This window comes from Phodopus roborovskii, unplaced genomic scaffold (assembly GCF_943737965.1).
Source record: "Phodopus roborovskii unplaced genomic scaffold, PHOROB, whole genome shotgun sequence".
NCBI classification, from domain to species: domain Eukaryota; kingdom Metazoa; phylum Chordata; class Mammalia; order Rodentia; family Cricetidae; genus Phodopus; species Phodopus roborovskii.
The window spans coordinates 29,118,275-29,140,159 of NW_026126511.1; the positions used below are offsets into that span (position 1 = coordinate 29,118,275).

At 35.3% G+C, this 21,885-nt stretch overlaps 1 protein-coding gene across 1 annotated transcript in view; it reads left to right on the forward strand.

The window, feature by feature from the left end:
• Positions 1-21,885, forward strand: part of Diaph3 (diaphanous related formin 3) — a 435,882-nt gene that overhangs the window by 138,624 nt on the left and 275,373 nt on the right. The window contains exons 10-17 of the mRNA XM_051195312.1: positions 4,674-4,784; positions 5,058-5,176; positions 5,919-6,035; positions 8,515-8,633; positions 11,374-11,438; positions 15,146-15,250; positions 17,965-18,279; positions 19,038-19,152. Of these exons, the coding sequence (XP_051051269.1) occupies positions 4,674-4,784; positions 5,058-5,176; positions 5,919-6,035; positions 8,515-8,633; positions 11,374-11,438; positions 15,146-15,250; positions 17,965-18,279; positions 19,038-19,152 (1,066 nt within the window). The remainder of the gene's footprint in view (positions 1-4,673; positions 4,785-5,057; positions 5,177-5,918; positions 6,036-8,514; positions 8,634-11,373; positions 11,439-15,145; positions 15,251-17,964; positions 18,280-19,037; positions 19,153-21,885) is intronic.

Genomic DNA, 21,885 nt, shown 5'->3' on the forward strand with positions numbered 1-21,885 from the left:
CCTGTCTGTCTTGCAATGCTTGATATATTTGTGGTCTCTTTATTGAAGAACAATTGTTTGTTTTCTCCCAGATGATATAAATAACAGGTCAGTTACTTTTACCCGTGGCTAGGTTTTCATTCATTTCAAAAAATATAACAAATAAGTAAGATTAAAAAAAAAAACAAACTTATCACATTGTAGTTGTGTAGGTGTTGTCTTTAGAAATTGATCCTTGCTGCCCATTTGTATGGGTAAATTTCTGTTTTGATGTCTTCCTCAACCCATGAACTCTTCTCACTTAATAGTAGATCCCATTCGTATAACACACAGTGTGGTTTTTGTATCTGTTCATCTATATTCCAAACCTCTGTATGCTTTCGTAGTTCCTGAGACTTTTCCAGTGTTTTTAAGCTTATTAGGTATAGTGTGTATCTTACTGATTGGTCTATTGCTGTGATGATACACAATGAATAAAGCAACTTTTAGAAGAAAACATTTAATTGGGGATTTGCTTATAGTGTCAGAAGGTTTGTTTATGACCATCATGTGTGGTGCAAGCAGGCAAGGCATTCAAGTTGTAGCTGAGAACTTTACATCATGATCAGCAGGCAGAGAGGGGGGGGGGAAGAGAGAGGAGAGAGAGAGGCTTGTGATAAAGGTAAAGTCCATACTCAGTGACATATCTCCTCTAACAATGCCACTTTCTCCAAGAATGCCATACCATGTAAACTTTCCCAAACAGTTCTATCAACTGGTGGCCAAGCATTCAAGTTTAGGACCATTCTCTCTCACATAGACACAGTATAGATTCTGGACCAGGTACCAGGTAACCTACTGTGAGAGTATGTGGTGCTCCAGTTCTGTGTCTTAGTGTGGACACTGGCTCAGAATTCTGTGTCCTGTAGGAACTCTCTGATCTTTTCTTTGGTTATGGAGTTGTTCTTCTATAACACGGATCAATTCTGCAGCTTTATATTTATAGATATGTTGTATGATTTAAATTAATGGAAATGTAAATGGAAGCCTTGGTATGTCACATTATTGGAATTGGGGAAAGATTTTATAGAGTTTACAGAAAAATGTTCAACTTTTCCTTCTATGACAAGTTACTGTTGTGAATAATTTCTGGAAATAATTTTGTTCATTTCTTGCCTTCCTGCTCTTAAATTTCATATCACAGTTATCTGCTATGTCAGTGTTCTGCTTTGACACTATTTTTAACTAATTTTGTTTATTTTTGTTCTTTCCTGTAATTTTTATTGTTCCAGAAACCTTAGTGGCAAAGATTGACTTAGCTTTTCTGAAATTGACAAGTATAGAAAAAAGCAGTTAAAATCCTCTTTTCTCTGGTAACTTCTTGCCTCTTCCCCCTCTTTTCCAGAGTTTTGAAAATTACATGGTTTTGCTGAAAAGAAAAGTGTTATGCGTACCAAGTAAGGACAGGCAAGGGAGTGGAAGGAAAACATTTTAAACCTGACTTTTTGACATGAACTGGTTCCGGCTGAGTGAATATGTACTAGAAAGGTTGACTGTGTTATGTTTCCTATATTTTAAAAAGTGTTTTCTTTCTTCCCTGTTTTCTGCTAGTTTTCCCAGCTCTACTTTAAACAGTCTTGACAGTAAAATTTGACACTGGTCAGATTTTAGTGTGTAGATATCGAATATAGAAGTTACTACTCTGTATTTCAACCAGCAGGAACTGAGACCCCTGTTGGTGTCTTAATCCAAAACCAGCATTTTAAATTCACATAAACCTTGCCTTAAGGGATGGAGAAAAGACAATTTAGGGAACAGCATGAGGTTAAACATATTGATCAGTAGTCCAATAGTCCTTGCTAGACTTGGGGTAGAATGTAGACATAGAAAAATAACATTATCAACAACAAACTATACTTCTCTAGAGAGAGAAACTCTTTCCCATCTCTCTCTTTTTATTTTTGTGTTTATAATGATAACATATCTCCCCTCTCCTTTCAAACCCTTCCATGTACCACTTCTGTTCTCTTTTAAATTCACTGCCTATTTTTCTCATTGTTATTACATGCATGTATGTATGTGTTTACACACATCCATGTATGAATGTGTATGTATATGTGTGTGTGTATGTATATATATACATATATATATATATGCATATATATATATACATATATATATATATTCACATATGTTCCTAAATATATTCTGTACGTTCTGTAGAATGTTACTTGTATGTATGTTTTCAGGGCCGACCATTTGGTACTGGAAAACCAATCGGTGTGTTTTCCCTGGGGAAGACCATCTCTGATGCTCTCAGCTTCCCTCTGTTGCCTATGGTTTCCTGAATAGGGTTGAGTCTTTGTTAGCTTTTCACTCTCGACTTTGGCATGCCATTAGTATTGTACCCATTTGACTCAATTGAAGTACTCATGTTGGTGAGACTTTAGCTTCTGACATTACTAAGAGATACAATCCCTGAGCTAACTTAACTGATCCATCATCCCCTCTTCTGCAATATTCCCGGAGTCTTAGGAGTGGGAGTGTTTTGTGGTTATATCCATTGGTGCTGGCTCCTACAATTCTACATTCTGATTTAGTTGTGAGCTTTTTTTAGTTGTCTTCATCTGTTACAAAGAAAATTTTCCTTGATGAAGGATGAGGAGGTCTTTACTTATCTTTAGGTATAAGGACTAATGTTTAGATTGTTGTTAGAGATTAGTTTGCTTTAGTAACTTAGTAGATCTCTAATAACTGTGATTTCACTAGCACTGGACCCTGGTGAAGGTTTTCAGTACCAGGCATGATCCCCATCTTGTTGAGCAGGTTTGAGTTCCAATTAGAGAGCTGTTTGTTACCACTGACTTCATCTGTAGGGTAGGGTTTTAGTGCCAGGAAGGTCATTCATGTGGTTGATAGTAATCATAACTGGGTGGGATTGTAGGTTGCCTCCCTCCTTTGGAAGGTTTTATTGGCTTTCTGGTATCATGAAAACTCAAGTAGGGACTGTTTAAGGGTCTCTGGGACCTGTTTCCCAACTGTATGGTGCCTTCAGTTCTTCAGCGCTTCTGGGAGGTTACCAAGGGCAACAGTAATAAACTGAATGTTTTAGGAGTACCTTAACAGTCCTGGCCAACTTAAAGATGGTCTTCTTATGTTTGCTGTTGTGGTTTTTGTTAGGTGGTCTTTGGCTCTTTATGTTGGTACTGTCAGTGTATATGAGAGAAATTCACTAAAAGTATCTTTGTATGTTTATACATAGAATGTGTACATTAGTGTATATTAAAGGGTTTTTGCTTGTTTGTTTGCTTCTTCTTCTTTTTTTTTTTTTTTTTTGGGTAAATATTCCAGTAGTTCTTGCTAACTTTGGGGTACAATGTACATGTAGAAGAAAAACCCTATCATCATCTACCAAAATACATTGCTTCTCTAGAGATAAAGATGTTTCCTTTTTATAATATGGAATTGTAATGATGGAAAGGTATCATTCTTTCACCCAATTTTAAAAAGTCAAGAATATAAATGTTGTAGAATGTTATTTTAACTAGGTAAAGATGTGTTACATTTTTTTTTTTATGCTGCAGAATATAACTTCAACTGTGTAAAGGAATGTTACATTTGCTTGTGCTGCATTTGTTTAACAATATAAGGATGTGTGTTTAATTATGTAAAGATATGTTGCTTCTGTTTCACCTTGCCTAGCCATGTTTGGTTAAATAAAAAGCTGAGAGGACAGTACTAGACAGGAAGAATGATAGGCAGGGCTAGCAGGCAGAGAGAATGAATAGGATCAATCGAGGCTCAAAAAGAAGAGGAAGAAGAGGAGGAGAAGAGAAAGAGGAACATGTCCTTGGCAAGAAGCCAGGCAGATGCCAGTCACACATAGAGAAGTAGTGAAAGTAAGCTATACAGAAGAAAAATAATAAGCTCAGAGACAAAAGGTTGATAAAGAGGAACATTCCTAAGGTAGACCTGCCCTGCATTCAAAACAAATAATAAGTCTCTGTGTCACGATTTGGGAGCTGGTTAGTGACCTAAAAGAAAAAAGCCTTGTACATATAAATGTACAGATTCCTACCCACTTGAAGTTAAAGAAATTGATTACCCAACTTCTGTTACATATTAATGGGGCTTGGTGAGCTATATAATTTACTCTGTGTTAGTAAACACAACATTATATAAGTTTGAAATTTTACAGATGTATAAGAGATTACTTGACAAATTTCTTGTCCTTAGGCAATGCCCATTACAAAGTGTTTTTATGTTTTAGACCAGCCTTATCAACCATATTTAGGACCTTGTTGAACTTGAGATCTATGGGAATTTGGGTTCTTGTGAAAAACGGAAAAGTATTGTACTATTCTATAGTTTGTTTGTTATTCACATGGTAATAGATGTTTATAGTTTTCATTTTGGGTATTTTTTGTTTGTATAGTATGTTTGTAGAATGATATTGCACAAGACTTTCAACTATAGAGGAAGTTTTTATGGAGAGATAATTGGTTTTCTTAGCATCATTCTCTCAATAAGTGAGAAAGAATTTAATTGATACTACATGTTTAAATATGTGTTAATTTACTTACAGATTATCTTACTAGTCTTTCCTGTGTGAGAAGATATTTGATAATTCTTGGAATAAAGCTTGCTTTTGTCCTTTCTTCTTTTTGTTTTAAATCTGGCAACTGTTGTAAGGCTCTCTGTGTAATCTGTTGTAGGTCGCTTGTATGCAGCTCATAAATGCTCTTGTTACATCTCCTGATGATTTGGACTTCAGGCTTCACATCAGAAATGAATTTATGCGTTGTGGATTGAAAGAGATATTGCCAGTAAGTGCCCTGCAGTCTCCTCATTAATATTTAAATTAGAAGTGTACTTGAGTGGGGGAAATTTAGATAAATTACTCTCAAGAATAATTTAACTGTGGGAAAAGACTTGAGTATAAAAATCTAGTTTTGAACTATAGATAAGATTTTAATATTATTTAACACTTTAAGTGTTTGAATTCTTCAAGTCATGTTTGAATGGTTTATTGTTTGTTATTTATTAATTTACTCATACTGAAAATCTAATCCTTCATAATTTTTTTCTGATATCTATAGAACTTAAAGTGTATTAAGAATGATGTCCTGGATATACAACTTAAAGTCTTTGATGAGCACAAAGAAGAAGATTTAATTGAGCTCTCCCATCGCCTTGAAGACATTAGAGCTGAACTTGAATATCCTTTTGCTCTGAGTCCTAGTTAAAAGATATATAAAATTACTGTTCGATCTAAAATAATGCACTATGTCTCATAAAACATTTAAGTCATTCTATAGAAAGTACATGAATTAAACCTATGTATGAAAAAATTGTCACCATTTAATTATCTTGTTTTTGTTTTTTGTTTTTTGTTTTTGTTTTCGTCAGGGCATATGTGTAAAGGGATTTGCAATTAGCTTAGACAAGATTTTTATACATGTGTAGAGTCTTTTTTTTTTAAATGGCTAGTATCTTTTTTTCTGTGATAGCCTCAGTCTATGAAATGCTCCTTTCCCTACACTGAATGCATTATATCGGGGGCCTCAGTTAAATTGATGGATCTTCATTAATTGAGTGTTTCCAAGACCCACTAGAATCCTATTTTGTACTGTGGGTGCTCCTTGATGCATACTATGCCTGTACCTGCTCTGTTGTTCAGGACATCCTTAGACCTTAGTGGGTTTTCCCAACCAGGTCTACTCCTGTTACATTTTCCAATGGGTACAATTGACTATGAAGGGTAAAGGTAAGTCTTATGTCAAATGGCTATCTCTGGCATTCTCCATGCTCAGTTCCTACATAGCTTTTTTAAAACAACAATTTCTGGGCTGTTGTTTGCATACTAGTTTCCAAACCCTCATTCAGAAGATACTGTGTTGTATTAGCTGTTTGTTGTAGGGTTAGAATCAGTTCATGTGATTCTTCCTTAATCAGTGCACTGAAGCATCTGATGTGTATAACATAGTGTGGGACACAGTTAAGCAAACTAAAGCAGAGGGATATTTTGTTTCTATTCTTCAGCATCTTCTGCTCATTCGAAATGACCATTTTATAAGGTAAGGGGAAGCTATATTCTATTGTTTAATTGATAAAACTATTGTGAAATCCAGCTGATATTTTGCTTATATAAGCAAGTTATTGTTATTTCTTTCATAATGATCTTTAGAATATATTGTTTGCTTTGGGCCTGTATTTTGGTAGATGTAAATATCATTCCATTACTGTTGCACTTTCAACTCCAGAAATTTTTTGGCTGTTTCCTCTTCTTTGAATGACAGTTGAAGCCATGTCTGTTATTGCTCTTGTTCTGTGGGTTTAGGCAGTCATGTTGATCAAACTTTATGGGTGTATCTTCTTACTAGGATACATATCTCACAGCAAAGTCTTGATCTCTGACTCTTACAATCTTCTGCCCCTTCTTCTACAATGATGTTTTAATCTTAGGTAGGGAAGTGTTTTATAGTTCCATTGGTGGGGTACATATGGGTAACACTCAGACTGATCAGGTTTTAGTTAGAAATGTGTGTGTGTGTGTACACATTTTTATGTTTATATATTCATGTAAATACAATTAATTTTAAAAAAGGCCATGTATTTGTAAGAATAAAGAGGGAGCATATTGGATAGAGGGGAATGGAGAAATGATGTAATTATAATCTCAAAAAACCAAAAGAACAAAAAACATTGAACACTTACTAATTTGTTATAAAGTATTTAATATTTTGTGTTTATTTCTTAATTACTAGGAATGCTATTGGTAGGTTGCTTTTTTATGAAGTTGATAATGTGTTGGCTGTCTGAGCTTGACAAATTGCTTTGTTTACCTCAAATAGACCATAATGTGGTTCTAAGTAGACGTGAATAAAAGTTAATATGGTTATGTGAATGAAACTATGAGTTGAATTTTTTATAATGCTGACTTTTTTTTTTTAATTTGTTTTTTTTTCCATCCCCACTGTCTGAAGTTTCTTTCCCTCCTCTCAATCTTGCCCCCCCCCCCCCACATCATTCATATCACTATTTCTCTTCAGAAAAAGGCATGCTTCCTTTGCTATGGCTGGTTGACATCTGTGAGAGTTGAATTCTTCATGCACAGTGAACGACTTTCTGATCACTTTCCACTTTTACTAGTAGTTTATGAGTGGAATCATGATCCTCAAATATAAAATCATTTGTTAACATTTCAACTTTGCATAAGTTTAACTCATAGATGTTTGGGGTAGTTTGTCTTTCTGTACCTAATTCATAGCAAAGTCTTATTTAGGTAGCATACTCCTGGGTGATATCAGAGGTTGTAATGCAGTGTTATTTGCATCAAACCTTTGCTGAAATGTAATTCCCGTGAAATTCTAAACTTAGTCAGCAACCAGTTTTGATGTTTAATGTACTGTTTTCTGGTACTTTGTTTAAAATACACTAAATATTTAAGCACTGATAAATGCTGCATAAACCTATTAATTGATTACATTTAAAATTATTAGTGTACCCTTTTAATTAGTTTCTACTCCAAATCTATGCCTACCCATTTCTTGGTCATTATGTGCTTGATTCTGTCAGTCTCTGGCTGGTAAATGCTGCTTGAATCCCCATGAATTTAGGGCCATTGTTAACATTTTTATATGTTCTCTTCCCTCATGTTCAGCTGAAGCGGTTTCATTCAGCATTATAAGTAATTTAGTAGGCGTAAGTTAACTTGTACAAAGATAGTGCTACCCATACATGGTTCATTGAGAGAAAAGCTGAAAGTGGGCAGAAAGGCCTTCACACTTGAAAAATATGGGTTGGAAAAAAAAAATCAAAAACTGTATATAAATCACTGAGAACGGAAATCAATTCACAAGTGATGAGGGCTATAAGGTTCCTCATTATAAACTACCCTGCTGCTTGAGTTGCCTTTGCCCACATTTTTTTTTTTTTTTTCCTTCTGTTTTCTTAACACTGCCTTAAGTTAGGAAATCTTTGCAAGTTGTTAGGAATGTAGATGGATTGAGTTATGTTGACAACATATCCTTGTATATTGATGTTCTGTATTAACATTTCTAGTCTTCTTTTGAGTAAGATATATTAACTTGTTTCCAAAGAATTTAGAGTATCAATTTTGAATTTCATTCGACAAAATGGTTTTAAGAAGTTCCAATAGAAATTCTTAGAAAAGATTTTTGTTGGTTTGGTTTGCAATAGTGGCCTTCTGGTAGATTCTTTAGTACCTATGTTCTGAGCATGCCTCTCAGTACCTATTACACACCTTTATATATATATACATATATATATGTATATATATATATATTTTTTTTTTGGTGCAAATACATGAAATTTTGACTTATAGGAAAAATCATCCTTAATGCATAGTACATTTCCTGACACACCATTAAAAATACATCATGGCCTCATTAGAGCAGTTTCCCATGCTATGGTACATGGTCTATTGCAATTTTGCTGAGTAAAATTTTAAACTTGAAATCATATTTACATCAATATAGTTTTGATGTAAAATTGTACTGTTAAATTGAGTGTATATTTGTTCTTTGGTTGTAGACGACAGTACTTCAAACTAATTGACGAGTGTGTGTCACAGATTGTGCTGCATCGAGACGGAATAGATCCAGATTTCACATACAGAAAAAGACTGGATGTGGACTTGAGTCAATTTGTAGGTGAGTCTTTCTGTTATTTAGGTAGAACATCTTGAGTTTGGTCCCATAGGTTAGCTCTAAGATATTTATTTTCTTCATTTGGCTTGAGGTCTCCTGAGGACTCATGATCCCCTTTCATGAAAGCTTGAATTCCAAAGCTGTGTTTCGTAACACCACCATACAAACCTTAACTTGACGTTTGTGTGTGTTGGTATCTAGAACTGATGATTCCATCACTCGTTTGTAATACAATTGACCCTGTTCCCATCATATTGGTACAAAACCCTAGCGATGGTCATTGTATTCTAGTCTTTTGGTAGAGCGGACCAAAGAATATAAGATTTTTTTTGACATCCCAATTTTGGATCATCAAACATTCCTGTTCATGCCCTTTTAATATTCTGCTGCACAATGAGATATGTGCATTTCAGAGTACATTGAGAAAACTTACATCATTATTTAAATTATAAGCATAATTGGCTTATAATTACTCTTTTGGCATTTCTATGTTTATATAGTGTATGTTTGTGAGTGTATGCAACAGTGTGTATGTGGGTAAATACATGGAGGACTGGCCGGTAGGATCTCTGCTGAACCTCAAAGTATCATTTTGTGGCTAGGTTGGCAGCCACCAAGCTCCAATATTCATCTTTGTCTCTCTACTCTCCTCCATGTTGGGGTTATGGGCATGTATGGGATGCTTTTGTGTGTGTGTGTTCTCGGATCCAAACTTTTGTTCCATGGACAACAAGTATTCCTAGACACTGCCATCTCTCCAGTTCCCTTCCTGTCAAATAAACCCCTTATTTTAACTTAGTGTTTAGCCCACATTTTCAGATTCAGTTTTATTTTTTGTGTGTGATTATTTTGCCCAAATCTGTATTTGTGCCTGGATCTTACAGAGGAAAGAAATGGACATTGGCTGTCCTAGAACTTGAGTTACAGAAACTGCATGTATCCACAGACACTGGTTCATACACCACCCACCCATCCATCCACCACCCACCCACACACTTCCTCCCTCCCTTTCTCCCCTCCCTCCCTTCTTCCCTCCCTCCCTCCCTCAGTTCCTCCTTTCCCCCCCTACTGAAAGTTCTGCAGGTGCTTCTGACTCCAGAGTCACCATTTGTGACTCATTACAGGATGAAATGAAATAAAGATACACTTCAGTGAAAATGACTGAGAGAAATTGTTTTAAATACATAAATTTAGAACTTTTAAGTGAGAATTTGAATTTGGAATGCTTGAATGTACTACTGTTAGCTGGATACTCCTGAATACTAATTTTTTTTCCCCCTCTGCCAAGGTCAAGGGGGATTTTAATCCTCTGTGATTCTTTCAGTATTGTATACAGAGAGATAATCAACGTTTTGAAGGTGTTCAGGCTGAGCAAACAAGTTTTTCTAATGACAGTGCTGGATGATAGACAACCAAGATCCACTAAGAGTACAACCTCAGAAAATGATCTTAAAGTTAGAAGAATTCTAAAACTTCACTTACTTTTAAGTAGCATTTACTGAATTTTGCTACAACTTCAATGAAAACTAATCCGTTATCTGAAAAGGCCATTAAAACAAACCATCTCATTGTAACTGGGATCTCTGCAAGGTGGTTGGAATGTGGTCTGTAAGTGAGCAACTCAAGACTTCCTGACTTTTAGAAACAAAACATTCATTTTCTTTGTAGATTAAAAGTTAAAGTTCCTGAGGTGCAACAGGTTAACTAATAATGTTGGCATTTTATAGTGAGAATAAAAGGATACTTTTTGGGTATCAGAAACCCGAGAAGTGTGTATTTAGAGTTGTATAGGTAGTCAATTTTGTAACTAAAATGGCTAAAAATTAGAACTAAATGGGTTGGAATTATTTTAATCCTTTATAATGAAAAATTATCTAAAATTGACAAATCAAGATATAATATTTAATTTTAAATAAAATTAACTAGCAGAATAATGCAATATGGCAATATTATAAGTTTATAATTTATGAAATGCAACTGATATTTTATTTTTCTGTTTATCTTGCTAAATGATTTTTCCTTAAACATGTTTGCATATTGGTTTTATTAGAAAACACATAATGTATGTTTTGGTAAATAAATTTGAATAATTTGTCATTCCTAGCATCCCAGAAACAAATGTATATAATAATTTAATGGATTATTTTTGGATGGTTTTATTATTTCCACTGGCTATGTACATAGTAACATTTAAATGAGTAGTCTTTTCTAAATGCAAACTCTAGCGAAAAAGAATTGTTAGATGAAGGGAAACACAAAGTTAAAACTTAAGTATGTATTTTTAGTTAAGTACTCGGCACATATATTAATTGTTCTGTCGGATGATTGGTTGGCTCATGCAAACTCTAATGTTCCACATAGATGTATAACCTTTGCTATGATTGCCCATTGAATTTGTTTATGATCACACTAGTGGGGGAAAGAAATATTTAGGAGTTGTGTCTTTCCCCTACCATTTGTTTCTCGCTCCCACTTATTTTCCTGGTTGGTGTTGCATACCATCTTTTCGTTTTAAATACAGATTGATAATAAAAACCTTTCCATGCTGTCTGTTATCATTAAACCATCTCCTCTTCCAAGATGGAAGATTCAGTGTGAATTATTCTGCATCACTGTATCATGCTTTAATTGTAATACTTTCCTTCATTTCACTGATATTATTATTATTTTTCTTTACAAATATATTCAAAAGTTTGCATAAAACTTCAATTTAATTTAATTTTTTTTGTTACTGTAATTTTAGATGTTTGCATAGATCAGGCTAAACTAGAAGAGTATGAAGAGAAAGCAGCAGAGCATTGTAAGAAAGTAAGTATCCAGTTTACTCTGCAGGACTGGGAGCTGCTGCAGGCTGGAGCTTCTTCTGAGTCTGGGCACTCCCTCTGTCCTTATCTCCTTCAGGCCTATGTGATAAGACCTATCCCCATGGAGTCCTAGCTAGACTATATTGCTATTGGAAAAACTTCCCACATCCTTTTCTTCCATTATGTTATCATCATAGATGCCATATCATCATGTGTTTAAACATGTATATAGGATGCATTAGCTATTTTTTCTTCCAGGAACTTTTATTTCCTTGATCCACACTCTACATCAATTTCTTGGCTTTTTGTTTGTGAATCAATCAAATAATACTTCTTGAATGAGTGAATGAAATAATGATTGGAGAAAGGAAAGCGAAGGGGAAAATAATTATTTTATAATCTAAAAAAATTACAAATTTTCAGCAGCCATGTGTTGTAGACCATTCCTTTGATCCTAGCACCTAGGAGTCGGAGGAGGCAGATCTTGGAATTTGAGGACAGTCTGGTATACATAGTGAGTTCAAGGACAGCCAGGCAATATAGACCCAGTCTCAATTTCCCTTTTTTTTTTTTTTTTTTTTTTTTTATTTTTAAATAAAATAAGAAACTATCGGGTAGTAGCAGCTTCATTTGTTTTCAGTCTTGTAATTTTTCTGACTTCACTCATCATTGTTTTACTTTCATGTAGTGTTTTCACCTCTTCTTTGTAGCCAAGGATTTCTGTATTAGGTGTTTTCTTGGTTGGATTCTTGACATTTGAAGTAGTCATTGAGAGTTGAATTTTTGGAGCTAGCTTTTCATGTTGGTGAAGAAATAACTGCAACTATTGCCACAGAATGTTCACCTATTGAACCTTTATGCTGGGTGAAACCTCTTGAATTATATACTATTAATGAAATAGGTACCTACGGGTCCCTGAATAGATTTCTGCTTTTCTGTAATCTTGCTCAGATATAAATGGAACTTTCATAGGTTTGAAGCACTTAGGTCAAATTTTATGTCTGTGAAGTTGTTTGATTCTCTAAGGGATAGAATCGGCCAACATTTTCTGAGAGCTTATGCAGCCCAGACCATTGGCTATGGATTTCTGCTTCTCTGATAAATGCCGACCATAAACAACTTCGGAAATTGAGGGCTCACTTGGCATACATGTTACAGTTCTTCACAGAGGGACGTCAGCCACGAGCTCCAGGCAGGAACATTGAGGAAAGGATTGCAACAGAGACAGTGAAGGGAAGTCATGTACTGGCCTGCTTACTGGCCTGCTTCCCATTGGCCACTCAGTCTGCTTTTTTTTTTTTTTTTTTAAACAAGATCCAGGGTCACCTGCTTAGGAGTGGTACTGCCCATAGTGGGCTGGGACCTCCCACAAGAGCCATTAATCAATGAAATGTCCCTCAGAATTGCCCACACGGCAATTTGATGAATATTATTCCTCAGTTGAGGTTTTCTCTTCCGGGGTGACTCTAATTTGTGTTAAGTTGACAAAAACCAACCATCACACTAGGATCATAGCTGGGAATATGATGATTGGTGCAAGAAAGAAATGATTAGATTATTTCAACTATCCAAATGCTCATAAAATGGCTAATAACTGTTAGATATAGTGTGATCCTTCTCTCAACCAACTTGTATTCTAAGCTTAGTTGTCCCTTCGCTTTTCATGCATGTAATACTGTTTTCATATATTAGATGCCAATAGGTCAAGAATAATATTTAGTATTATTAGTTTTGTTCATGTGTCAGATATATGAATGAGGTTAAATAAAAAATACTTAATAGATTTCTTTTAAATAATAAGCTTTAAATGTAAATAAAAGACCTTGTTCACGGTTACATGCACTTTAAAGCCAGAAGTTGTATACATTTCATGTATTTAGAAAATATGTTTGCCCCATAAAATTTTCTAGTACCATATTATCTTGTATATATCAGCAGGAACTTTGCTCTGATAGCTTTGTAAGGACACATGTAAATACTTGGCTTTAGGCAGGAAGCTATCATAATTTTTAGGTATATTTTTCACTTAGGTGCATCAATTTGAAAAATGAAGAACGGAAATGTCAGAGAGTATATAGAGTCATTGGATTATCAACCTTCTTGTACAGAGGCACTAATACATTTACCCCAGGGAATGAAATTATGCAGAAACTCAACATTAACTGTGTTTCTTGACATTTTCAGTGTAATTTTGTAAGTGTAATATTTCTCCAGTAAATTTCTTTTGGGGGATGGGGGATAGAACACAGTCATATCAGTTTTCCTTGGGTTTATTTTAATAGAAACTCGTTTATTCCCTGTCTCCTGTGATTTGATTGGAGCGATTACAACAATGCTAAAGCAAGGTATTTCATTCATCTGATTATTTTGTTACTGAGGAAATGGGCATTGTCTCCTTAGTATGGCTAAGTTAAATTAGTATGTTTAAGTTAAATGAGTAAGTTTTAAAGACCAGTGTAGGTCCGTTGGTAATATTATATGGAGTAATTAAAGTACATTATATGCATCATGTAAATGTCTCAACGAAACCCATTTTGTATAATTACTATATGCTAAAACCAAACTTAAAGGGAGGTAGGTGAACCTAGAAGCTGAAACATGATTGAATTTGTCAATAAGTTACTACATTAAGCTATGCAGATGTGAGGTCATAGGGCTGTTTCATTTCTACTTGTTGCTGGGAACCTAAAGCGCTGTTGCAGTTTATTAGAAATTGTTAAGTGTTCTAAAAGCATTCGTTATATCAATGTTGTGTGATTTCAACTGAGTAACTCAGCTTGTGGAAACAGGAAATGTAAGTTTAAGAAAAAAAAAAAACCCTCAAATCTGTCACTTTATACAGACTTTTAAATGCTTTGCATATTATGGAGAAACACACAAACATGTGCACACGTGCACGCGCACGTTAATAACATCGAGTTGTGTACTTAGACTGTACTGAGTCTACAGGCACAAAGCAGTCTTATTTGTGTTGTGTTTTTTTGTTTTGTTTTGTTTTTTTACGTGCTGCATGCTTGTTCTTGATTATGAGACAATACTCTATTTAAATTCAGTTCCCTCAGGATAGATTTTGAATCTAGATGATGGCAAAGTTAAATTATTTGAATGCAAGATAGAAACTTGTGATGAGTTACTATATAAATTAGAAAACTCACTGGAGCACCGGATTATATTATTTGCCTTCCTCCCAGAAGGTGTTGCACCAGGGACTTTGCAAAACTAATTTATCATTAATCTCTGTAAGATAGTGGGAGATATTGTATAACGAAAGAAACCAAACAGAATGCAGTTGTGAACCACCAAAACTATTAAAAACAGAACTTTACAATCGTATTGATTAACTTCAGTTATGTTTCATGTGTGAGGTTCTGCAGGTGGAGTGTGGCAGTGAAGGGAATACAATGCTTTGCTCTCTGTTGGTTTATTCAAAATCACTGTGATATTTAGGGACTTTAAAGAAAAATGCCAAATTTGCTCTGTTGGGAGTAGAAGGGCATGGTCTTCCATTTCATGTTTTGTCTCTTTCCTTCTGAATACACGATTTTGGAGAGACCTGGAGAGACTTAGAGAAAGGCCTGTGGGGTACTTGTCAGGGATCTGCCATTCCTTGTACGAAACTGATTCAGAAGTGTTTTATTGACACATCGTTAGAGCTATATTTTTATGTGTAGAAGAGTGCTTTTCATTTCTCTCTTTCTTATTCCTTTTCAGTTTGAAAAAGAGTTTACTGACCACCAAGAAACCCAGGCTCAATTGCAGAAAAAAGAGGCAAAGATTAATGAGCTTCAAGCAGAGTTACAAGCTTTCAAATCCCAGGTAAAATACCATCTCGAGTGAATTTGATTTTGGAATCAGAGCAGGTCATGTTATATCTCTCTAGTCTCAAAGTGTTTAAATTTTATTTTTTTCCTGTATATTTTCTCAGTATTATTCATATGCGTCTCTAGGCTGCTGTGCTTATATTTTAAAGATATTTTTTGTCACCTTTTCCCTCCTTGTATTCTTAGGAGTATCCAGGCTTTTTACTAATTAATTGGCTTCCTTATGCTTCATTTGGATTTTGCTTCTAAAGTCACATGTGTCCTAAGTAATTAAGTGTAAAGGTTAAGAAAGTTGTCTACTTTCGATTTGTTATCTATCACTGATCTCTATCTTACTACAGGAAATTATTCCTCAAGCTATTTATTTTTTGCAAACCATCAGCCTATGGGTTGCCTTGCTGTGAAAGATAACCCCTAGCAGAATGAGAACATTTTCTGATAATTTTTCAATTTCCCAAAGTAAACAGATTTAAAACATGACAAAAAAGAGCAAATCTGGATTATGAGCAGATAGCTCCCATACATGCTGTACACATAAGGCATGAGATAAGAAGTTTCTCATCTGCATGCTTTATATGGATTATAGGAGGTACTTTCACAGGTTAATGTCCTTCTATAGATTTACACATGTGGTGCTGAGCAAGAATTGGAGTGTTGCATTTTTTCTCATCCTGATTCATGGCTGATGAAAAATAGGCCCAAGTGTATTGTTTCTGATATTACTGTTATCTATTTTTTTTAAATTAAAACCTTTTATAAACAAACACACACACACACACACAAACACACACACACACACACACACACACACACACAAAACTATTAGCCACACATGATGCTTTATGCCTATAACCTTAGGTTGTCAGAACCCAAGGCAGGAAAATTGTTGAGATGTTGTGGTAAGCCTGTGCCACAGGCTATGCCTGGAGAAAATAAAGAAAGGATACGATCCTCATTGTTTTTCTTTTTTCTTCAATACATTGTATGAAGCACCAGGAATCAGCAAAATTATTTTAAGAATAAAATGCTTTTATATCACATGAAACAGTTTTCTTGTGTTTTATATGTGATTTTTTTTTTTGAAGGTAATAATTGAAATGCTTGTAACTTTTTCTGTCTTGAGCCAATATTTCAGAATTTTCTTTAAAAATTTTCTCATTTGTAGGACTACTTCTTGAACATTCAGCATTATAAAACTATATCAATGACCTTTGGATAGGTTGCATTGTGTTTTTGACATAACATGGGAAAAATTCATGCTATAAAACTGAAATGAAATATAAGAGCTCCTGTCTTGTAAATTTTACACAGTGACAATATATATTGCAGGAGAAACTTGCTTGTGTGACTTAAGATTACTATGCACATTCATTTTTAACAATTTAGAATATTTGTTAATATTTTCTTTCCAACACTGTAACATGTCTGTGTGTATTATGCATACATGTAGATATATTTATATATGAGACTATTAATAATTTAAAGAAGTTGTCATATTATAAAAATGAAATTGAAGGTCTTATGTATAGTTACAGACCAGTCACTAAACCCCCAGTATTCGGAGAGAAGTAACAATCAGACCGAGGAAACAAATGCTGTGTATTCTTTTCCTGATTTGACTTTGTTTCTTGTGATATTTGACTTTGTAGTGAGCTGCGTTTCCCCCCCCCCCCATCTTCCTCCAGAAATGTGATACTTGAATACCTCATTATTGCACCCCTTGCTTGTCTTTTTATTATTCTTTAATGCCTGGCAGTCCTAAAAATACTGTTTGTAACTGTCATAGTCTTTGAATGATAAACAGGACAAAGTCACTTCTCATGTAAAGCTGTATGCTATTAAAAAGGTAATTGTCCATGATCCTTCCCAGAATTAACTTCCCAGCTTTGCTGAGAGCTTCTGAGAAGTGTGCCTTATACTGGGGCACAACTGAGTGGGCAGGACAAGTTGTCTTGAGACAGGGACCTCTTAGTTCAGATTGAAAAGGCAAGCAGGGAGGCCTTGGTCATGGAATGTCTGAGTAAGAGGAACAACTTATATTAGGACCCTAAAATTAGTATGTGGTTGGCACATTCATGGGATTATAAGATAATCACTTAAAGCTTTTCAGGAACCAAAGAATGATATACCTTGTAGGCCTTAGTAGCAATTTTTGATTCCGTCCCCTCCCCCTGTATTTGGATACTCTTGAGAAGACTAGAATAAAGGCACAAAGGTAGAAATGACATGCATATTTCTTCCTGAATATTATTGCATGTGAAACATTGTTTCACATACACACTCACTCTCACACACACACACACACACACACACACACACACACACACACACACACAAATCTATATGAAGCACATAGCACATAAGACCTTCGGTACAGAGGTTTCCCTCCTCCTGGATTCTCTGCGCACCCTGAGTAGACCTAGTTCTTCACAAAGCTTCTATTGCTAAGTGGAGACTGCTTACAGCCCACTTTCTATCATAACTGCTTCAGAATGGGGAAATTACATTTTCTTAAGAATGGAAGCTGTTTGTATATGTTCAGATTGGAAGAAACACTTTTAGAATTTCATAAGTAATTGCTAATTCCTCGTATTTTTAATTTGACTTAGTAACTTATTTTTTAATAAAAGCACTTTTGCTTTTTCCTGCACACATGCTTACTTCTTTTCTCTTTTTTTCTTTTCACCCCCTACCCTCCATTCGCCTCAGTTTGGTGCTTTGCCACCTGGCACAAAAATTTCTTTGCAAACTTCAGTGGAAGATGAAAGTAGCTCTTCAGCCCCTCCTCCTGCCCCACCAGCACTCTGTGGAGGAGTACTGCCTCCTCCCCCTCCTCCCCCACCCCCTCCCCCACCTCCTCCACTTCCAGGAATGGCAATGGCATTTGGTGGACCAGTGCCACCACCACCTCCCCTGGGATTTCTCAGTGGACAAAACTGTCCTCCATTAAACCTGCCGTTTGGGTTGAAACCAAAGAAAGAGTTTAAGCCCGAAATCAGCATGAGAAGATTGAACTGGTTAAAGGTAAGACCCATTAGTGGAAGTAGACATACTTCTTCCTAGATTACCATTTCGTTTAGATTTACTAATGTACAGTTTCCAGTGGGAACTCTACTTCCAATGACAGTATATCCAATGATATATATACGTATATGTATATATATGTATGTGTGTATGTATGTATGTATATATACATATAAATTTATTTGCATATATAGATGTATGCACTATTTTTCTTTTTAATTGAAATTGTTGAAATCAAGCCCTTTGCTATTGTCTAGTAATTTCTGTTTTGTGAATTTATTGATATGAAGGGTTTCTCAAAAATGTGAAAAGTTTAGTGTTTGTTTACCTTTCCCTATGTGGAGCTATTAGGGACATTACTTCCTGTTATCCGAAGCTTATGTCTAGATGACAGGTAGTCTTAATCCTGCTGTAGGATGGTCTCCTGATCTTGTAAATGTGAGATTCTCTGTGATATCAGCTCTGTTCAGGATTCATAGTGCCAACAAACATTAGCAATAACTGAGAAACACAGCAGAGAAGAAACAACTCCAGTACATGTAGCTTCAAATGCACAACCATTAGATCATGAAACTGTTTTCTTCTCCTCATAAGACCATGATATTCTCTTTATTATGTCTTTTGCTGAGCTGACTTTGGTGACAGATCTCACAAAGCTGACTTCATGAGCATCTGCTGGAGCTCAGGGACAGTGATCTGGTTGGGCCAGGATGGGTGAACTGCCCAGCTGTTTATGAGTTGCTCTTCTCTGATTGCAGATCGAACCAAATGAAATGTCTGGAAACTGTTTCTGGGTAAAAGTAAATGAAAATAAGTATGAAAATATGGATTTGCTTTGCAAACTCGAGAACACATTTTGTTGCCAACAAAAAGGTAAGTTTGATAGATTTGTTATTAAAGTATTTAAAAATTGTTAGCATTAGTACCTCCTCTTTACCAATCTGTAAAATACACTAAAAATTCTTTATTGGATACATTTTCATTACTAGTTATATATTAATGATCTAATTTTTTTCAAAGCATTTTCTCACATAGGTGACCACATTAACAATTTTAAATTGAAAAGGCTGAATGAATATGTACTTTGATTCTTAGATTTTTCTATTTAAAATTATTTCCAAAATCTGTTCCATTGAGTGAATTTAGGCTTTCCTCTCAATGTCCTGTATTTTGAGAGACAATGATAGGTGAAATCTCCTTAGGCCTTCGTGTGTATGTGTGTGGGAGGAGGGGGGGATTATTAAATACATGCTAAAAACCATGCTAGATATAATTCACATAGAGGATTCATATTGATTATCTCACCAATTTATAGATATTGGTGATCCTTAAAAATTCATTTGTAGCCATTGAAATGCTTTCTACAATATAATTTTAAATTAAAAACCTTCTCTAAGGAGTAATTTTAAATTATAAACTTTGTCTAACAAGTAATTGTAGAATTACTAGGTATTTTTGAGCTGGATTTGTCTTGAATAAAATATTTAAAATGCTGTATTGTGGTCTTTAAAGACAGCAAGGAATTTTTGACAAGCTCACCCAAGGAAAACTTGTGAAGTAAGCAGGTCTTAATTTCACCTTTTGATTATGGTGAATCAAAATTTCCTTTGAATAAGATTAGTTCAGCCTTCAGGCAATCAAGGGAAATGTGTGTAGTTAAAATATGTATTTACATGTAAAACACTTCAGAATTTCAGATTTCATAATCTGGAATTGATTAGTTTTCCCTTTGCCTTGCTAGTAGGAAGAAATGGTGGTACCTCCAAGCTATTTTAGTGAAGCTGCCACACAGCTACCCTTCTTTTCCCCTCTACTCTGATTACTTTCTTAATTAATGAGGCTCAAAAGGGAAACTTGTTAGCATGCCTTTAATTTAGCTGTAGTGTTAGCCCTAAATGAAATAATTGGACCTTTAAAAATTCTTAAGTCATCTAACTTTAGCCTTGTGTTTCAAGGTTGCAAGGGAAAAAATGAGTAGTCGGTTGATTCTAATAGTGGTAGAGTAGATTTAGGAGAGAAGTGAGCCTACCTGGCTGAGGACTCATATTCCTATCTGCCTGTGCCACATTTAGGCCCCGTGACATGCAATCTCCCTTTTGACTAAAGTGTATACTGTTTCTTCAGCTCAGGTGCAACCGTAGCTTTGTTTGTTTATTGGATCTTTTAATTATAAATGATACTTTCATGGTGAATGGAAATGATTGTAGAGCCTCAACTTGTGATACCGAGCAATACAAACATTTCATAATTGCAACTAGACATGATCTGAGAAATGACTTTTGCTTTATTCTGATCTCAGGGAATCAATCCCTGAGATCAGTGCATGAGGAGACATGGATGTGTTTCCCAACATTTCTAGTACTTAAGTATTTTAATGTAAAAGGGAAGCCACTATTGCTATTGGAGAGAAACACTGGTTTTTGATAGTCTAGACATTTCCTGGGATTGATCCAATTGAAAAGAAAAAGGATAGCCTGAAACTCATGTGGGAATGGGTTTGTGGTATGGACGAGTTGCTCCATACTGCCTCTGTTTGTGGCCTGTCTGCTGAGAAATCATGTCTAAATGCTGATACTTGCTTATGCTACCGTTAGCCATACATTTGTTAAATTTTATAATTTCTGGGTAATTTAAGTCTAGGTGAAAATCCTGTTGCATTTCCTGACACTCATGTTTTGTAGGGGGTGGAAGTTCAGAGAGAAGGACCAGCTGTGAATCATTTTTTCATTAGCTGGCATTTTAAGGAGTCAGGGAAAAATGTAATCTTCAATTAGTGAAGAATGTAATGAAGCTATACACCAATGGAGTGTTTTATTGCATTGAATCTATGTAGTACATATTTTGTTTAAGTCTCAGATTTTGAAGATGTATGTTCAGTCCCAAGCATTTAATTGAGGAGATAATAATCCTGCATGTTTACTAAGCTTAGGAAAATACATAGTAAGAATGAAAGAGGTGAATCCAGTCAAATATAATCTTGGTTTTTTTTTTTTTTTTTTCCAGCAGGTGCCAGTATTTATCCTGTCACCTTTACTACAATACAAACATTGGTTTAGGCTTCTGGTGCTTTGTTTTGTTCTTGTTGATGGGATTTGTAGTTCTCACACACAAGTTGGAGAAGGAATGCGCTATCCCTGTTGGGCTCCTGTGCATCCACTCATGGAGCTGGATTCTTTTCCTGTCTTCTCTCCTTTCTTTCCTCTTTTGCCCACTCCCTTTCTTTCTGTTCACCCCACCTTTTCTCTTTTTCATTTCCTTTTCCTTCCCTTCCCTCCCCTTCCCTCTCCCTCCTCTTTTCCCTCTACCCCCCCCCCTCCTCTTCCCCTTTCCCTTTTTCTTTTCTTGTCATTTCTCTGTATCCTTATCTAACATGAAGGTCATTGTAGTCCAGGCTGTCCTCAAACTCATACAAATTCACCAGTTTCTGGCTCCAGAGTTCTGGCATTAAAGGCAAGCACCACCATGCCCAGCTGATTATGCTTCATGCCGTCTTGTTTCATTTTTACTGTGTATCACCTGTTATGCTCTTCCTAAAGCAATAGTTACGTTGCACACAACCATTTTTGCTCACCTGGCCATAGTCATAACAAGGTTATTTTTATATGG